We start from the raw sequence: 17,414 nt of genomic DNA, 5'->3' as shown, positions 1-17,414 counted from the left end.
ACACCCCTTTACCTACTTCATATCCATCATGGCAATGTACAGTTATTCCAGTTAGTTCTCTACTGGTTTTTTTCCTGTTTGCCTCTCCATTAGAATGTAAGCATCATGAGGACAAGGATGTTCCAGATACACTGTTGTACCCCCAGGTATGTAGAATGTGGCATATAGAAAATGCTCAACAAACAATTGTTGACTGACTGAATTACTCAAAGCAAGTCGTTCATTCACTCAACAACTATTTGCTGAGCAGATACTTGTGCCCGACTCCGAGGATACAACAGAGGACAAGCAGCCCAGGACAAAGGAAAAGACAAGCTTCTGCCTGGGACTAATCCTATATATATATGATAACTTACTGGTCCGTAAGCACATTGTTATTATTATTATGTGACAGGCATCATGTCAGCAAATTTAGCGCCACCAAATGACTAAGAAAGCCATGATGCTTTTGGACAGACTCAAGTCTAGAGAGCAAAGCAGGCACATGGGCAAGGATAGGCGAGGAGAGGAAGAGGAAGAGGAGGAGGAGGAGGTAGTTCAGTGATATCTCTATTATCTGAAAACTTAAAGAAATTACCCTTCTCATTCAACTCTTCTAACAGAAGGTAAGATTAGAATCATACTACATTTTTTAAAAACATAGTAAAATATATACATCCAGGTGTATGTGCTATTTCAAAGCAATCCCCCAAGAAAGCTCTATATTTATTCTAATGATGCTATTAATCCTCAAAATATTCATAAAACTGCCTTCTTCAAATTGCCGCCAGAGATGATTTATGAAACACAGGAAAAAAAGAAAACATTTTATTTTATTTTTGATCCCAAATGCTATTTCCCAGATTGATTTCCCATCATATGCACTGAACTTGCTTTCACTGGACCTATTGAGATTGTTTTAAAAATCAAATTCATTCCTAAAGGACAAAGATTCATCATACTGAGGGTATTCTAAAACATGTGCACTTAAGCCAATGCTCAGAAAAGAGTTCCAGAAACGTTTGAACAAAGACAGGATCTTTTCAATGACTACTATGAAGGAGATAGCATTCATCTGGATAAACAGATAAATCCACTTAATCTGACATCATTGGAAATGGGTATTCTAGATAATATAGGAATATAAGAATATTGCTCAGATAACCAAAGTTCTAAACAGAAGACTTCTAAAACTTTTATTTATTTCATCGTGTCCTAAGATGTATGATTCTGTACCTTTTATATAGAGTATACAGCTCATTTTAATCTTTCTGACTCAGAGTCGTCATTACGGCCATCAGTTATTAACCCACGTTATAAATATAGGGTTACAGATGTCTGTAGGGTGATTCGTCTCTATTATATACTGGCCCAAATTGCAATGTTTTTAAAGTTTTTGTTTGTACTTATAGTTTTTCTCTCTTCTTATACATGGTCAATCTTTCAGCTTTTTAATAATAAGCCTGGCTCTTGCAAATTCCTTGCTTATAAACTGCTGCTTCTAACATGCTACAGGCTGAGCAGCTACGTCATGGTGAACAGTCAGAGGCAGTGACGTGGAATGAAGAGTCACGTAACTACACGGTACATCATCTTTGCAAGAAGCAGGCCATTGGTGTGGCAAAGCGAGGAAGAAATGGGGGGTGGCGATCAGCTCTGCAGCTGTTCATCTTATTCAACCAGAGAGAAGTAAACGTATATCATCCCAGGATGGACCAGAGACAAGACTTGTTTCCCTGTGAACTAGACAGACTTCCTGTTAGCCTGGCGAAGAGACAGATATGACCCAGGGCAGAGCGTTGGTGAGAAGGTTCTGAGACAATGAACCTAATTGTAAGCTGCCTGTTACCCACTCCCACGGCCCCCCACCCAGACTCTTCCTCTGGGAGCAAATAGCTGCCCTTATAAAGAATTTTAAAAAGATTATAAATCTTCTAAATTAGAAAGCAGTCAAATACTCATAAAATGAAATGAATAAAATAAAAAATAAACTAAAAAAATTATAGGAAGAATGAAAAACAAATAGGCAATTGTGCCTTCTGTGCACAGAGAATAATACGAGACAAAAATTCTTGCCCTTATAGAACTTGTGTTCTTCTGGAATATAAAAGTTATATCAATAAATGTAAATGGGATAATATCTCCTATTAAAGACTCCTGTATTTGATAAAAATCAATAAAACAAAAACCCAAAATTTGTGCCATGTATTAGACATGCATTTAAAACAAAAGGACTCAGAGAGAATGAGTAAAGACATACCAGGCAATGAAAACAAAAAGAAAGAAAGCAGGGTTGAGACATTAAGTATAGATAAGGTTAATTTAAAGACAAATTAACCAGCAAAGAAGATGTAGGAAGGCTAGACGAATGCGCTTCTTAGTAGTCTTGACACTACCTCAATATCAGAGGGATCTTTGCTTGTGGTGAGACCTCAATAAGAGGTGTTGACAAATAACAAAGAGAGAAGAAAAGTAGAAGCCAAACAAAGGAAAAAGTGATATCAAAAGATGTTTTTCTGTTGGAAAATGATAGAATCCACCAATTGTTGGTCCAAGTGATATTCAGTAGTATAAGTACCACATTTGGTCTTTTTGATTCTTTTCAGTAAAAATCTAACACCAAATGCAATGTGGGCTCCACCTCTAACTTCACTAACTGTGTGCCTTGAAGGGAGTCATTTCACCAGTTTGGGCTTCAGTTTAATCACCTGTGAAATGGGGGGGAGGGATGCGATGACCTTTCAGGTGAAATACATCTTTAATGCTGTGATTTCACTGTTACTATAATATGAAGGACCTTGATGTTTCCAGTGTATATTGCATATTGACTTAAACAGAAAACATTTTGAAGACATCATTCTTGCCCGCACCTTTCACTTCTCAGTGTTACAGCCTCTTCCTTCGTCTGATTCAAAAGAGATCTGGTCATCTCCAGCTCACCTTCTGCAAGGGTCATTCTTCGTCTCATGTCCTCTCCTTGCCTTTCTTTTGCAGTCAGTTCCTCTTGTAAAGCTTTATATATTTGTTGACAAGCCATTAAAGAGTCGTCTTTTTCTTTAAGCAATCTGGTGTGCCTGAAATGGAATAGGGGAAAAACCCCCACCAATATGCATTAGATACTATATTTTTATGTTTATCAAAGATATATGAAAATCTCATTTGAAATGGAAGACTATAACTTAAAGAAATTAAGAATGCTAAAAAATGAATAGTTCTGTGATATTAAAATTTTTCCATCTAGGTGAAGGCAAAATCAATGAACAGCTTCAAGATTTTATAAACTTGAATTATGTATTGTATATGTAAATAATACAATAAGAAAAGCTAAGTACATTTTAAATAAAATGTTATTTAAAATATGGTATCAAATTCAATTACTAAAAATATTAATTAAAAAATTTGCAATGTATACCGTGACTCAGAAATAATGGATTCAAACTTCAATTTTCTAAGTTCTCTTTGACAGTCATCAGCTTCATTAGATTTATTCCTAAAATAATACAAAAGAGGTTCAAATATTTTATTTCAAAATAGTTGAAGTATAAATCTTTTCCTTTTTTTAAAACATGTTTTCCCTTTATTACTTTTCTTATCTTTATATTCTATTATTCATTATATATGCAGATTTCCTTGAAATTAGATATATACAGTCAAAGGGTTTTTCTTTGCCAAAAAATCACCTAATCTGTTAGTCCAACTAAATGTGTTTTTCTATGTCATTTTTTAATTCATCCATAGAAAAAATTTCTTAGCCTCTTCATACTATTATTTCTCTAAAGAAATAAACATTCAGTCCACTTCTATAATGGCCAAATAATCTCCTATCAGACTGATCTGCATTTAAATAAAAAGCCTAAACTTTGGACAACATTAAAAAAGGAAAGAAAAGAAAAGAAAAACCATTTTGTGAAAGCATTGGAAAGTGACCCAAAGCAGCAAGATACTGGATGGAAGTTGACACTTGGAATGAGGTGACAGCATGGGGTCCAGTTTTATGTTTGTTTGTTTGTTTTTAATGATTTTTAAACCTGAGGGCAGGCCCCAGTCTGCACCATGCAGGGGAACTAAAATTCTGACAGAAAACTGGTAGAAAGCTCAAGTCGTTCTGGCCTGAAGAACTAGAGGACAACATTTGCGGCAACCATGGCTGCTGGAAAGTGCAGAGCGAACTCTGAAGTGGAAAGAGCCAGAGAGAGGAGGTCCCAGACACTGCAGATAAACTCTGCCCACGTGGCTGGCTGACCCCTGAACTACATGCGCACAGGGCAGACTCCATGCAGCCCTAGTTAAAGATAAAAGAAGTGAACTGAGATTTGAGCTGTTGCCCTAGAGACAGAGTTTGCAGTTTGAGGCCAACCAAATTAATTGCTCGCTTAAAGCAATACCACCACCACCACCTCCACCACCAACAGTATTTAGAGAAATATAACAGAGTCCAGAATTTCTATAATATAACATTCACAATGTCCAGAATATAATAAAAATTACTCAACATGGGAAGAAACAGAAAAGCATGACCTATTCTCAAGAGAAAAGACAGTTAATAGGGACCGACTCTGAGATGACCTAGATATTGAAAATAAGCAGACAAGGATTTTTGAAGAAGCAGTTATAACTCTGCTCAGAGACATAAAGGAAAATCTACTCTAATTAGTGCAAAGATGATAAATCTCAGCAGAGAAATAGAAACCATTAAAAACAACCAAATGAAAATTCTAAAACTGAAATAAACATTGGTCTTGATCTTATATGATTGGGTTTTGTAACAATATTCAAGAAGTTAATATATTAAGAAAAATTAATATTCCAGTTTAAGTTTGTATAGACTGCTCATTAATGTCATTATCTGAATGTACCTTAAAATAGTTTATAAGCTGTACAATGAAATTTATTAGTTAGATTATCAATGGGTTTGCCCTACTTGCAGAATGACTTTAACTTCTAACAAATAATTTATTTGCATCATGAACATGAACAACATTCATTTATTTTTAAACCTTTTTTATTGTAAAATATAAAATTGTAAGCTATAGAAAATTGAATAAAACAATTATATAATGAATTATTATACAGAGAAAACTCTTGTAACTACCATCCAGGTCAAAAAATAAAACCTTACCAGCTACCCTAGGAGTTTCACATCCCTGGTCGCAGTCACAGCCAACTCCTTCCTCCCTAAAATAACCATTCTCGTGAATTTTATGGTAATCCCTTTGATTTTCTTTGGAATTTTATTACCCAAGTTTTATCCCTGAACACTATATTTTACTTTTACTTTTGTAAAAAGTGTCTTTTTAAAATGTGTTATTCCCTTTATTACCCAATTTCCTTTATTACCTAATAAAATAGTTATTAAGGTATTATATTGACATACAATTAACTGCATACAGTTTGATAGGTTTGACATATGTCTAAGCCCATGAAACCGTCACCAGAATAAAGTAGCACACGAGCATGCTTAGAGCCTAGACCTTGGTCTCTAATACCATTCTCATTCAAAGGAATCAAGAGTCCCCAGAGAAATGGCTGATTCCAAGGCTGAGGCAGAGTAGGTACATCTGAAACATTTTGTTATGCCAAAAACTAAGGAAGTGCTTATAAAATATGATGGGATCATGTTCCAATGTCACAGGAGCCCACTTGAAAGGCCTCCCACTGGCTAAGGCTAGGACAATCTGTGTACCACAATAATTAAGTACAGTAATAAATCACAAACCATGGAAAAAAACAGGAGTTCACGAGTCCATACCAATAAAAAATAAATAAATAGCAGGAAGAAGGGAGGCTCTTGCTTAAAGCAGAATGCTGAGTGCTGACTAGTGAATGAGGAGAGAGGGCTGGAGGGGGAAAAATCATCATTTAGCAACCACTGCAGTAAAGATTGGAAAAGGCAAAAGTCATTAATGGGTGCTTGTACCTTGGGATAAATTTTGATGAGAAGCAGAGCATTTGCATGTAAAGCGTCTTTTATAGACTGCTTACTAGTTGGAAGGGAACAAAACCTCAGGAATAATACAGTGGAAAAACTGAGCAATACCTTGACTATGTGATGAAAATTAACATCACCAGTGAGGGCAGATGATCATGCACCTCCAGATGTGATACCCTGAGAAGGGCACATCCCCACCTATGTGGTTTTCTGGCTCGGAATACATATCCTTAATCCCATCAAGAGGAAATATCAGACCAATACAAAATGAAAAATTTTTTATTTAAAAAAAGTATGAGGGGTTCTGAATTCTTCAAAAATGTCAATATTATAAAAAGACAAAGACTGGAAATATTCCAGATTTAAGGAGGCTAAAGACACATGCCAAGTAGGCTGACCCTACCTGGATCATGTACTAGAGGAGAAAACGCTATAAAAGCCAGCTAACAGAATTGGAATATGGATGATAGATTAAAGTATCGTATGTAAATGTATGACACTGACTACTGTGCTTATGTACAGTGTCACCGTCCTGAGGAAAGACAGGCTGAGTATTTAGAGGTAAAGAATCATGTTGTATATAACTTATCCTCAAACGATTCAGGAAAACTGTGTGTGGGGGGTGTGTGTGTGTGTGTGTGTGTATGTGTGTGTGTGTGTGTGTGTGTGTGTGTGTGTGGAGACAGAGAGAGAGAGGCAGAGAGAGGGGTGAGGAAATAAGCAAATGAGTTACAATGTTAATAAGTGAATCTGAGTAAAGATTATTTGGGTGCTCTTTGTACTATCATTATGTTTACAACGTTTTGTAAGTTTGAAAGTATTTCCAAATAAAACATTAGAAAAGAAGGAATAAGGAAAAGATGAACATGCCATTAGAAAAGTGGGCAAAGGCTCTGCTCAGGTGAGTCACGAAGGAAAGAGTACAAAAAGCCAAATATGCAGGGAGACAATTTTTCATCAAACTAGTAATTTTTTTTTTTTTTTGGTTATAATACCCAGTATTAGCTAAGAAGTGGACAAATGGATATTTACAAACACTGCTGAGATTATAAATCAGTATAATCTTACTGGAGGGCAATGAGTCTTTATGCATTAAAAGCTGTAAAATTATGCAAGTTTGATTCTAGCAAAATTTATCCTAAGGACATAATTGTGTATAAGTAGAAAAATCTATCTACATGAATTTCAAAGTACCTTACTTATAAAAATGAAAAATTTGGAAATTCTAAAAAACAAGGGATTAATAAATAAGTTATGGTTCATCCACAAATTGGAATACTACATAGCCATTTAATAATTATCTATAAATGTCTCACGTAACAACATGGGAAAATGTCTAGGATATATCACTAAGTGAAAATACGTTAAGAAATACACATTACTTAGAAAAAATGGACTATCAGGATATATCAAAATATAACTATGATGTTCTTTTTTGTGTATTCCTGTATTTTCCACGTTTTATAGTTTGCTTTGAAATCAAACAAAAATGTTACCTTTAAAAATGCTTTGAGATTCAGCAGTCCCACCACAACTTTCACTCTATGTTCAGACTCTTATACACACTTTTCCAAATCAAGAGGCAGGGCAGTAGAACTCCTTTTAGTGATTATTTTACTAACTATGCGGACAATTAATCTTGGCTGCATTTTCTTTTAAAGAAAGCCTGCTCCCCAGGGAGCCTGCCTACCATCCCAAGACCTCCTCTCCCCAGGTCAGCCCCCACCCCCACGCCAGTTAAGCCGCTGTTCTATAGTCTACCCACCTTACCCCTCATTAGGAGGGGAGGAATTGGAAGGAACAGAAAGAACACCCACATCTCTTTAAACACTGCATTCCTCCTTTTACTCTCAGCAAATAGTGTTAATCCTTTCTCTTCACCCGCTTTGAACAAGCCTTCAGAAAGGCCCCTGCTGCTTCTGCCAATCAAAGCAAAGGAAATAAGATGAAATAATTGGATATTTCCCCCTAATTTGAAAGGCAAGGGTCCATACCATTTCACTGCTGTGTATGAAATAGCCATTCTCAAACCACCTCCTTCATATTTCCACTTTGCTGTCCAAAAGACATCTCAAATCTAACAGATCAAAAGCATTGTTTTTTATTTCCCTCATCCCCATATCTATTTCTTTGACAGATTTTCCCACTTCAATAAATGGCACCAATGCAATAATGATACTAACAGGTAACACCTTATCTATCTCATGCTACCCTCAAAGCCATCCTTATTTCCTGTTACAGCTGGGAAAACTGAGACCAGAGAGACAAGTTGTGTGCCCAAGGGGACATCACTACTACCTCATAGTGCTGCAATCTGAACCCCCGGCAGTCTGGATCTGAAGTCTAGGCACTTAGTCACTATCCTCTACTGACTCTCAACTGTCTATCCTGATGCTGAAAAACCCCAAACCCCATCCTTTATTCTTTCCTTTCCCTTCCAGTCCCCTTCCTCCCCAGCCACATCTACTCCACCAGTAAATCCAGTCAGATTGACCCCCCAACATATATGTCCCTCCATCTCCACACTATAGCCGTACACCAAACCGGTCACTCCTCACTCGCATGGACGCACAGCCGCCCACCTACTCTCCCTGATGGCTCTTGTACTCCCACTCCGGTCCATTCTCCATGGAGCAGCCAAGCTGACCTTTTAAAACAAATCAAATCAGTTCACTCTCTTGCCAAAATTCCTCCAATAGTTTCCCATTGCCTTCTGCAAAAATCCAAAATCCTCAGTAGGCTCTGGACACACTAATGTATTAATTTCTTATTGCTGCTGTAATAAATTACCACAAATTTAGTGGTTTAAAAAAACACAAATCTATCATCTTACACTTCTAATGTAAAAAGTCCTAAAATCAAGATGTCATGAGGGCTGTGTTCCTTCTGGCAGCTCCAGAGGGGAATCTATTTCCTTGCCTTTTCTAGCTTCTAGAGACCATCTGCATTCCTTGCCTTGTGGCCCTTCTTCCATCTTCAAGTCATACCATCCCACCCTCTGCTCCCATCTTCACATCTACTTTTGTCACTTTGACCCTCCTGCTTTCCTCTTATAAGGACCTTTGTGATTACATTGGGCCTTCTTGAATAATCCAGGATAACCCCCCATCTCAAAACTCTTAATTTAATCACGTGTCCAAAGTCCTTTTTACCATGTCAGGTAACATACTCACAGATGCCAAGGATTAGGACATGAAAACCTTTGGGAGCCATTATTCTGTCTACCACTACCAGCCTCCTTCATGTTTCTTGAACTGTAAAGCTCACTCCCAAGAATTTAGGGCTTGTCCTTGATCTCCCTGCTTCCAGATGTTAGCATGTTAGCATTGCTAGCTCCTTTCTGTTACTCAGACCTTAACTCAGAGGCCATCTGCTCAGGGATGCCACTCTATCAAAAGCCTGTTTTATATTTTTGCGCACTTACATTACCTGAAATTACCGAAACAGCGCTGTTGGAGCTTATCAATTTTGTTACTCCAATATCTAGTGCCTGCACCCAACAGTCATGGCACATAATCACCCCTCAACAAGCACTGTGTATTGAATGAATGAGTGAAGTAAACCCAGCCTGTTCAATCCAGGATCATGTGAAAAGTGGATCATGCTCTGACACTGGAATGCCACCAGGCCACCTGCTTGCTAGGCAAAAATTCTCATGAATGACCAGGGAGGTAAGAAGAAAATCAGAACGTTATATCTCAGAAGGCAATACCAAAGAATGTTCCAAGAATGGATTGGTCAGCTGTGTCAGATGTTACCAAGAGGTGAAGTGAGAGCTTTACAAATTAGTAATTTATGATGGTCATAGGCTGATTATTGCTCAAATTATTAGTTAAATGAGGACGAGGTGACTGCTAATAAAATTAAAGTGTAAGTAGGTTATAAAGGTCCCTAAATTAGAAAATATGTTTTATATAACCACTTTAGACATATTCATTAGTAACTGACAAATTATGAATCATTTTAAGTGAATTTTGTTCTTTTTATTACATACATGCAAATAAATACATTCACATTGTAAGCTACTTAAATAATATATAAGTGTATAAAGTAAAATAAGAGTCTTTACACCCTCCACTCTCACCTCCAGAGGGAACTGTTGTAATCCTACCAGCCGTTTATTCAATGCATTTAAATCCATATACATGTGTGTGTATTCAAACATATCTTTAACATGAATGGAACCATTTTTATAATCATATTTTTAAACTCTCAAATTCCTAATAGCTTCTTTGTCATAATAGCTTGTTCTTCTTTTATAATCCCAAACATACTTTGGAGGATATCTTAACTTATAAAATTTATCTTAACTTCTTCTGTTTGCTCTTTGACAGTTTCCTTGGGTGTTCAAGTTTTCATATGTGAAGTCAGAGCCATTTTGGAGGGAGGAGCCAAGGTGAGGTTTTTCTCACATACCGGGTAATCTTCTGTTGGGTGTTCCTCTTCAGCCTGAAGAGTCTCTGTTTTTATTTTATTGCGGTAACATTGGTTTATAACATTATATAAATTTCAGGTGTACATCATTATATTTCAATTTCTGTGTAGATTTCATCGTGCTCACCACCCATAGACTAATTACAATCCATTACCACACACATGTGCCTAATCACCCCTTTAGGCCTCTTCCCTCCCCCCTTCCCGTCTGGTAACCACCAATCCAATCTCTGTCTCTATGTGATTGTTTGTTGTTGTTTTTATCTTCTACTTATGTGTGAGATCATATGGTATTTGACTTTCTCCTTCTGACTTATTTCACTTAACATAATACCCTCAAGGTCTATCCATGTTGTCACAAATGGCTGGATTTCACTGTTTCTTATGGCTGAGTAGTATTCCATTGTGTATATATACCACATCTTCTTTATCCATTCATCCCTTGAGGGGCACTTAGGTTGCTTCCAAGCCTTGGCTATTGTGAATAACGCTGCAATGAACATAGGGGTGCATGTATCTTTATGCATTAGTGTTTTCATGTTCTTTGGATAAATACCCAGCAGTGGAATAGCTGGATCATATGGTAGTTCTATTCTTAATTTTTTGAGGAATCTCCATACTGTTTTCCATAATGGCTGCACCAGTTTGCACACCCACCAGCAGCGTATGAGGGTTCCCTTCTCTCGACATCCTCTCCAACACTTATTGTTTCCTGTCTTGTTAATTATAGCCTTTCTGATGGGCGTGAGGTGCTATCTCATTGTAGTTCTGATTTGCATTTCCCTGATAGTTAATGATGTTGAACATCTTTTTGTGTGCCTATTGGCCATCTGTATATCTTCTTTGGCAAAATGTCTGTTCATATCTTTTGCCCATTTTTTAATTGGGTTGTTAGTTTTTTTGTTGTTGAGATGTATGAGTTCTTTATGTATTTTGGAGATTAACCCCTCATCAGATATACGGTTTGCAGATATCTTCTCCCAATTGTTAGGTTGTCATTTCATTTTGTTGATGGTTTCCTTTGCTGTACATAAGCTTTTTACTTTGATGTAATCCCATTTGTTTATTTTTTCTATTGTTTCCCTTGTCTGGTCAGTCATGGTACTTGAAAATATGCTGCTAAGACCGATGTCGAAGAGTGTACTGCCTATGTTTTCTTCTAGAAGTTTCATGGTTTCAGGTCTTACATTCAAGTATTTAATCCATTTTCAGTTAATTTTTGTGTATGGTATAAGATAATAATCTACTTTCACTCTTTTGCATGTGGCTGTCCAGTTTTCCCAACACCATTCATTGAAGAGACTTTCCTTTCTCCATTGTATGTTCTTGGCTCCCTTGTGGAAAATTAGCTGTCCATAGATGTGTGGGCTTATTTCTGGGCTCTCAATTCTGTTCCATTGATCTCTGTGTCTGTTTTTGTGCCAGTACCATGCTGTTTTGGTTACTATAGCTTTGTAGTATATTTTGAAATGAGGGAGTTTGATACCTCCAGCTTTGTTCTTTTTTCTCAGGTTTCCTTTGGCTATTTGGGGTCTTTTGTTGTTCCATATAAGTTTTAGGATTCTTTGTTCTATTTCTGTGAAAAGTGTTCTTGAAACTTTGGTAGAGATTTCCTTGAATCTGTAGACTGCATTAGGAAGTATGGACATTTTAACTATGTTAATTCTTCTATCTAAGAGCAGATAGAATATCTTTCCATTTCTTTGTGTCGTCTTTAATTTCTTTCAACAATATTTTATAGTTTTCAGTGTACAGATCTTTCACCTCTTTGGTTAAGCTTGTTCCTAGGTATTTTATTCTTTTTGTTGCAATTGTAAATGGGATTGTATTCTTAATTTCTCTTTCTGCTACTTCGTTGTTAGTGTATAGAAATGCACTGATTTTTGTATGTTGATTTTGTATGCTGCAACTTTACCATATTCATTTATTATTTCTAAAAGTTTTTTGGTGGATTCTTTAGGGTTTTCTATATCTAAAATCATGTCATCTGCAAATAGTGACAGTTTCACTTCTTCTTTTCCAATTTGGATCCCTTTTATTTCTTTTTCTTGCCCGATTGCTCTGGCTAGGACTTCCAATACCATATTAAATAAGAGTGATGAAAGTGGGCATTCTTGTCTGGTTCCTGTTCTTAGAAGGATAGCTTTCAATTTTTCTCCATTGAGAATGATATTAGCTGTGGGTTTGTCATATGTGGCCTTTATTATGTTGAGGTACTTTCCCTCTATATCCATTTTAGTCAGAGTTTTTATCATAAACGGATGCTGTATCTTGTCAAATGCTTTCTCTGCATCTATTGAGATGATCATGTGATTTTTATTCTTCATTTTATTAATGTGGTATATCACATTGATTGATTTGCTGATGTTGAACCATCCCCGCATCCCTGGGATAAATCCCACCTGATCGTGGTGTATGATCTTTTTAATGTGTTGTTGTGTTCGATTTGCTAGTATTTTTGCATCCATGTTCATCAGTGATATTGGCCTGTAATTTTCTTTTTTTGTGTTGTCCTTGTCTGGTTTTGGTATCAGGGTAATGTTGGCTTCACTGAATGAGTTAGGAAGCTTCCCCTCTTCTTCAATTTGTTGGAAGAGTTTGAGAGAATAGGTATTAAGTCTTCTTTGAATGTTTGGTAGAATTCACCAGGGAAGCCATCTGGTCCTGGACTTTTATTTTTTGGGAGGTTTTTGAATATGGTTTCAATGTCCTTACTGGTGATTGGTCTATTCAAATTTTCTGTTTCTTCTTGATTCAGTTTTGGAAGGTTGTATGATTCTAAAAATTTATCCATTTCTTCTAGATCATCCAATTTGTTGGTGTATAGCTTTTCGTAGTATTCTCTTATAATCTTTTGTATTTCTGAGGTGTCCATTGTAATTTCTCCTCTTTCATTTCTGATTTTATTTATTTGAGCCTTGTCTCTTTTTTTCCTGGTGAGTCTAGCTAAAGGTTTGTCCATTTTGTTTATCTTTTCAAAGAACCAGCTCTTGCTTTCATTGATTTTTTTCTGTTGTTGTTTTAGTTGAAGAGTCTCTGTTTACTTGTCTGCTCTGCTGTTTATTTCTGCCCTAGGTTGTTTTTGAAAGGTGTGATGAAGGGGCAGGGTATGGTGGGGGCAAACTGGAGGTTTGCCTTGGGATGTGGGGACCCTAGCCTCTCCTGGGGTTCAATAACTGCCAGGTCCCCCAGCTCCAGTCCCCATAATCATTGCTCTATTCTGTGTGCAGATGCCTCGCAATGCGGCTTCACACAAGGGCGTGTTGATTGGAGGGGGTTTGGTGAGGGGCCAGTGGCTGAAATGTTCCAAATCTGATTCCTCAGAATGGGCTTCATCTGACCACCTGCACCAGAATCACATGAGGAATGCTTTAAAAATGCACATTGCTCGGAGCCACCTCACATCCAAATGTAAAGTCAGAATATCTGGGGGGATGGAGCCCAGAAACTGATCCTGGGATTGAGTCTGTGGGGGAGCTAATGCTGTAATACACAGTTTCAGTAAGCTCCCCAGGATTATTCTGCAGATTGGTGCTTGAGAGCCACTGTTCTGATGATGTGCCAGATGTCACTCCCTTCTCTTTGTGTTAACTGATTCCAAGTGAGGTCCTGCCTGTTGCACGCCCACCACACAACTGGTTTCCCTCTAGTTTACTGCTCTGTAGAGTTCATGCTTTTCATTATCCTTCCTGTGTATTCTCTTTCAGGAATTCCTAAAAATTTCTCACCATCTATAGCAGTCTTTCTTATTTAGTTCATCTTATTTATCTATGTTTATCTTGATATATATATGAAAGTAATATATATATAATACATATAACATATATATGAAAGTAATAAAAGTATATTTCTAAGCTATATATATATTTAAAAGCAATAAAGTTGCATTTCATAACATCCATATTTTTTATTACTTCTCTAAATTAATCTAGATATTATATACAAATAAAATTTGTAGGGATGCAGGCCCGGTGGTGTAGTGGTTAAGTTCGCACACTCCCCTACGGCGCCCCAGGGTTCGCAGGTTCGGATCCTGGGCATGGACCTATGCACCGCTTATCAAGCAATGCTGTGGTGGTGTCGCATATACAAAAATAGACAAGTATAGGCACAGATGTTAGCTCTGCAAAAAGAGGAAGATTTGCAACGGATGTTAGCTCAGGGCCTATCTTCCTCACCTAAAAGAAAAAATTCGTAGAACATTTCATCATCAACTTTTCAGAGCATCATTAACATTCTACCTGTTCAACAAACATTACTGGTTACCTTCTAGACATGCACTACAGCTTTCCTCCTGGCTCAGAGCCCCATTACCACCTGTTCTTAGGATCAATCCTGCTTGGTCTGAGCTAGTTGTGGTGTCCTGTTCTCCTTGCCAGTGATTCATTCGGGAAGCGACATGTAAAGAGTTCTAGGCAAAGAGATGTAAGGATAGGGCCCTTTGGTGGCTTCTGGGAAGCTTTTTTTCTCACTTCTAAGGAGACACCAGGAAAACAGGCCCTTCCCGCCTCAGGGGTGGTTACATTTGGATGTGGTACCTGGAACTGCAGCCAACTCGTGATCACAGGGGACTGAGCCCTGGGGTGAAGCCAGTGCTCAGGGCAGCAGGATGAAGACAGAAAGAACGTCAAGATTCTTGGTGATGTTTTGAGCCGCTGGATCGCCTCACCTGAAACCACTCTACCTCTGTTACCGCATCAAAGCATCCTGATAAAATCTGACAAAATCTCTGTCTTCAAATACATAACAAGTTCCTATAAACTTTGCAAAATATTTTCCTATAAACTTTAAGGAAACAAGAAGGTCAAGTTTATCCATTTAAAAACTGCTTCTCCCCCTTGAGTAAAAATCCACAAAATTTATATCTAAGCATTTAAAAATCTTTGAACAGAAGAATTATCTTAAGTTGGATAGGTGAAACTAATTCCCACCCCCAGCCCCACAAAGGGTGCGCGTTAAAAATGTAAAGAAACCTGATTTCATAGCACCTTCCAATATCTGGAAGTTCAAAAATGTTTGGGTATGTATAGTAAATCTCCAATTTATTAACAAATTTTATGTCAAAATTTTTGAGTGATTTATTTTGACTTCAAACTTAATTTATAATGAAACAATGGTCAAGTAGCAAATTTGGTTTTAACCTATAAATAAAATAGTACTTACATACTACTGGGCACCTCCTGAGGTCCGGGGTGAGCAGTGCAGCCTCTGACCCAAAGGCCCGCCCTACTGCACTTCGTCCTGGCAGTGCGGGGGCTAGACGGAGTAGTGGTGGACGGGCTAGGTGCAGGCAGCAGAGGGAAAGGTCTCCAGCAGTTGCGGCCATTTAGTGGCTCTATCCTTCATAAGTAACACTTTCTAAAAATGGGTACTCTGCCCGTTTTCTAATTTTAAGAAGTCCTTACATAGGCAGAAAGCACCAGCTTCGGCGTTCCTGCAGTTGTATGGTGACCTCCTCCAGGCAATTCAGCCGGTGGACTTGAGTGAGCTGGTTTATTCTCCCTCCAGCTCAGGTCTCCTCTGACTCTTACCATTCCTCAGCACTTATATTGTAAATTCTGTTACAATGTAATCAACAAAAATACCACAGAGCATGTGTCAACACTAAATGGGCAGCCTCCTTGTATGTACAGAGGATTCTGTGCAAACTTATTCAGTAAAAATCAGTTCATGTCACAGCCAGTGAGCTTTGCTCCTTTCCCTCAGTGTGCTTATTTCTGCATTTAGCTTCTCCCCTAACCTTCCAGGACTCCACTCTACATGCCGAGTCTTGGCGTGTCCACAAACTCCCTTTTAGCTGAGTCGAGGGTCAGCCCCACCTCCCAGTCCCGGACTGCCTTCTTTACTTCTTGAGCTCCAAGAAGCCAAAGTCACGTGGTAGCTGTGGTTGATTAGGCTGCTCTCCATATGAGACATCTGTACGGCCAAAGCCCTCCTTGATGTTACGAGAGGGTGGGGAACAATGATCTTTTTTTTTAATTTTTTTATTTTTTGCTGAGGAAGACTGGCCCTGAGCTAACATCTGTTGCCAATCTTCCTCTTTTTCTGCTTGAGGAAGATTAGCCCTGAGCTAACATCTGTGCCAATCTCCATCTCTTTTTACGTGGGTTGGTGCCACAGCATGGCTGATGAGTGGTGTAGGTCCGCACCCAGGATCTGAACCCATGAACCTGGGCCACCAAAGGGGAGTGTGCCAGACTTAACCATTACGCCATGGGGCCAGCCCCACAATGATTTTTTTCTGGTAATCACCATTTTGTTTCACTTTTTCACATTTCTTCTGACCCAGAAAGTTGATTCCTGGGCCCAGTGAGTCATCCAAGGACCCCCTCTCCACTTTCCACTTATTCCTTCAACCCCAGCCATCATACCCAGACAGTTGAACTAATCTCTTTACTATACTATTAACCACAGTGTTATACAGCATGAATATTTGGTTTTTCTTGTTTTTAAAAAACAAATTATTTTGCTACAAACAATCCAAGTGTACATTAATTTGATAGGGAATTTTTGGAACTTGTTCTTCCTTGTGTTATTAAGAATTTTATTAAATATATTGTTCTTAGGAGTAGTCCATGGTCAACACAACATTTGGTTGCTAAGCATTCTAAATATTTATATTTCTAATGAGGTTCATCCTTCTAAAATATAGGAACTGAAAACCAGAGCTACTAGATTATACACCACAGAGTAAAAGAATTTACTTGCTTTTTAAAGTTATATAAATTCTATTTTAGTGCAATAATTATACATGTACTATATTTATACTGTAAAGTAATTTTTTAAATTTCCGAAATAAATTATTTTTAAAAGAAATAATGCTCTGGACATTTTATAAGGGGACTTTCCTATCATTTGTTTTCCAGTATCTTCTTTCTCACTTACAAAGCATAATTGCTCCACCATTTTAAAGATACTGAACTATCTTTCTGAACCATCTTTCTGAATCTAAAATTGTAATTTTAAGAAACGACTTCGATGTTGTTTCTTCTGGACAAATAATAAAAACAATAAGAGAAGAAGTTCACAGAATATTTCACATCAAGTTACACATTTGAACAACCAGGGAAAG

At 37.6% G+C, this 17,414-nt stretch overlaps 1 protein-coding gene across 1 annotated transcript in view; it reads right to left on the bottom strand.

Annotated features, from left to right (window-relative positions):
• LEKR1 (leucine, glutamate and lysine rich 1) overlaps positions 1 to 17,414 on the bottom strand; it is a 184,189-nt gene that overhangs the window by 48,635 nt on the left and 118,140 nt on the right. Inside the window, exons 8-9 of the mRNA XM_087440104.1 lie at positions 3,392 to 3,469; positions 2,850 to 3,053 (exon numbers count right to left, since the gene is read on the bottom strand). Of these exons, the coding sequence (XP_087296230.1) occupies positions 2,850 to 3,053; positions 3,392 to 3,469 (282 nt within the window). The remainder of the gene's footprint in view (positions 1 to 2,849; positions 3,054 to 3,391; positions 3,470 to 17,414) is intronic.

The sequence above is a fragment of the Ceratotherium simum genome, chromosome 15, assembly GCF_057802395.1.
Source record: "Ceratotherium simum simum isolate JZ-2026a chromosome 15, ASM5780239v1, whole genome shotgun sequence".
Taxonomy (NCBI): domain Eukaryota; kingdom Metazoa; phylum Chordata; class Mammalia; order Perissodactyla; family Rhinocerotidae; genus Ceratotherium; species Ceratotherium simum.
Note: the sequence above shows the minus strand (reverse complement) of the source record. Positions and strands in the feature narration are given on the sequence as shown.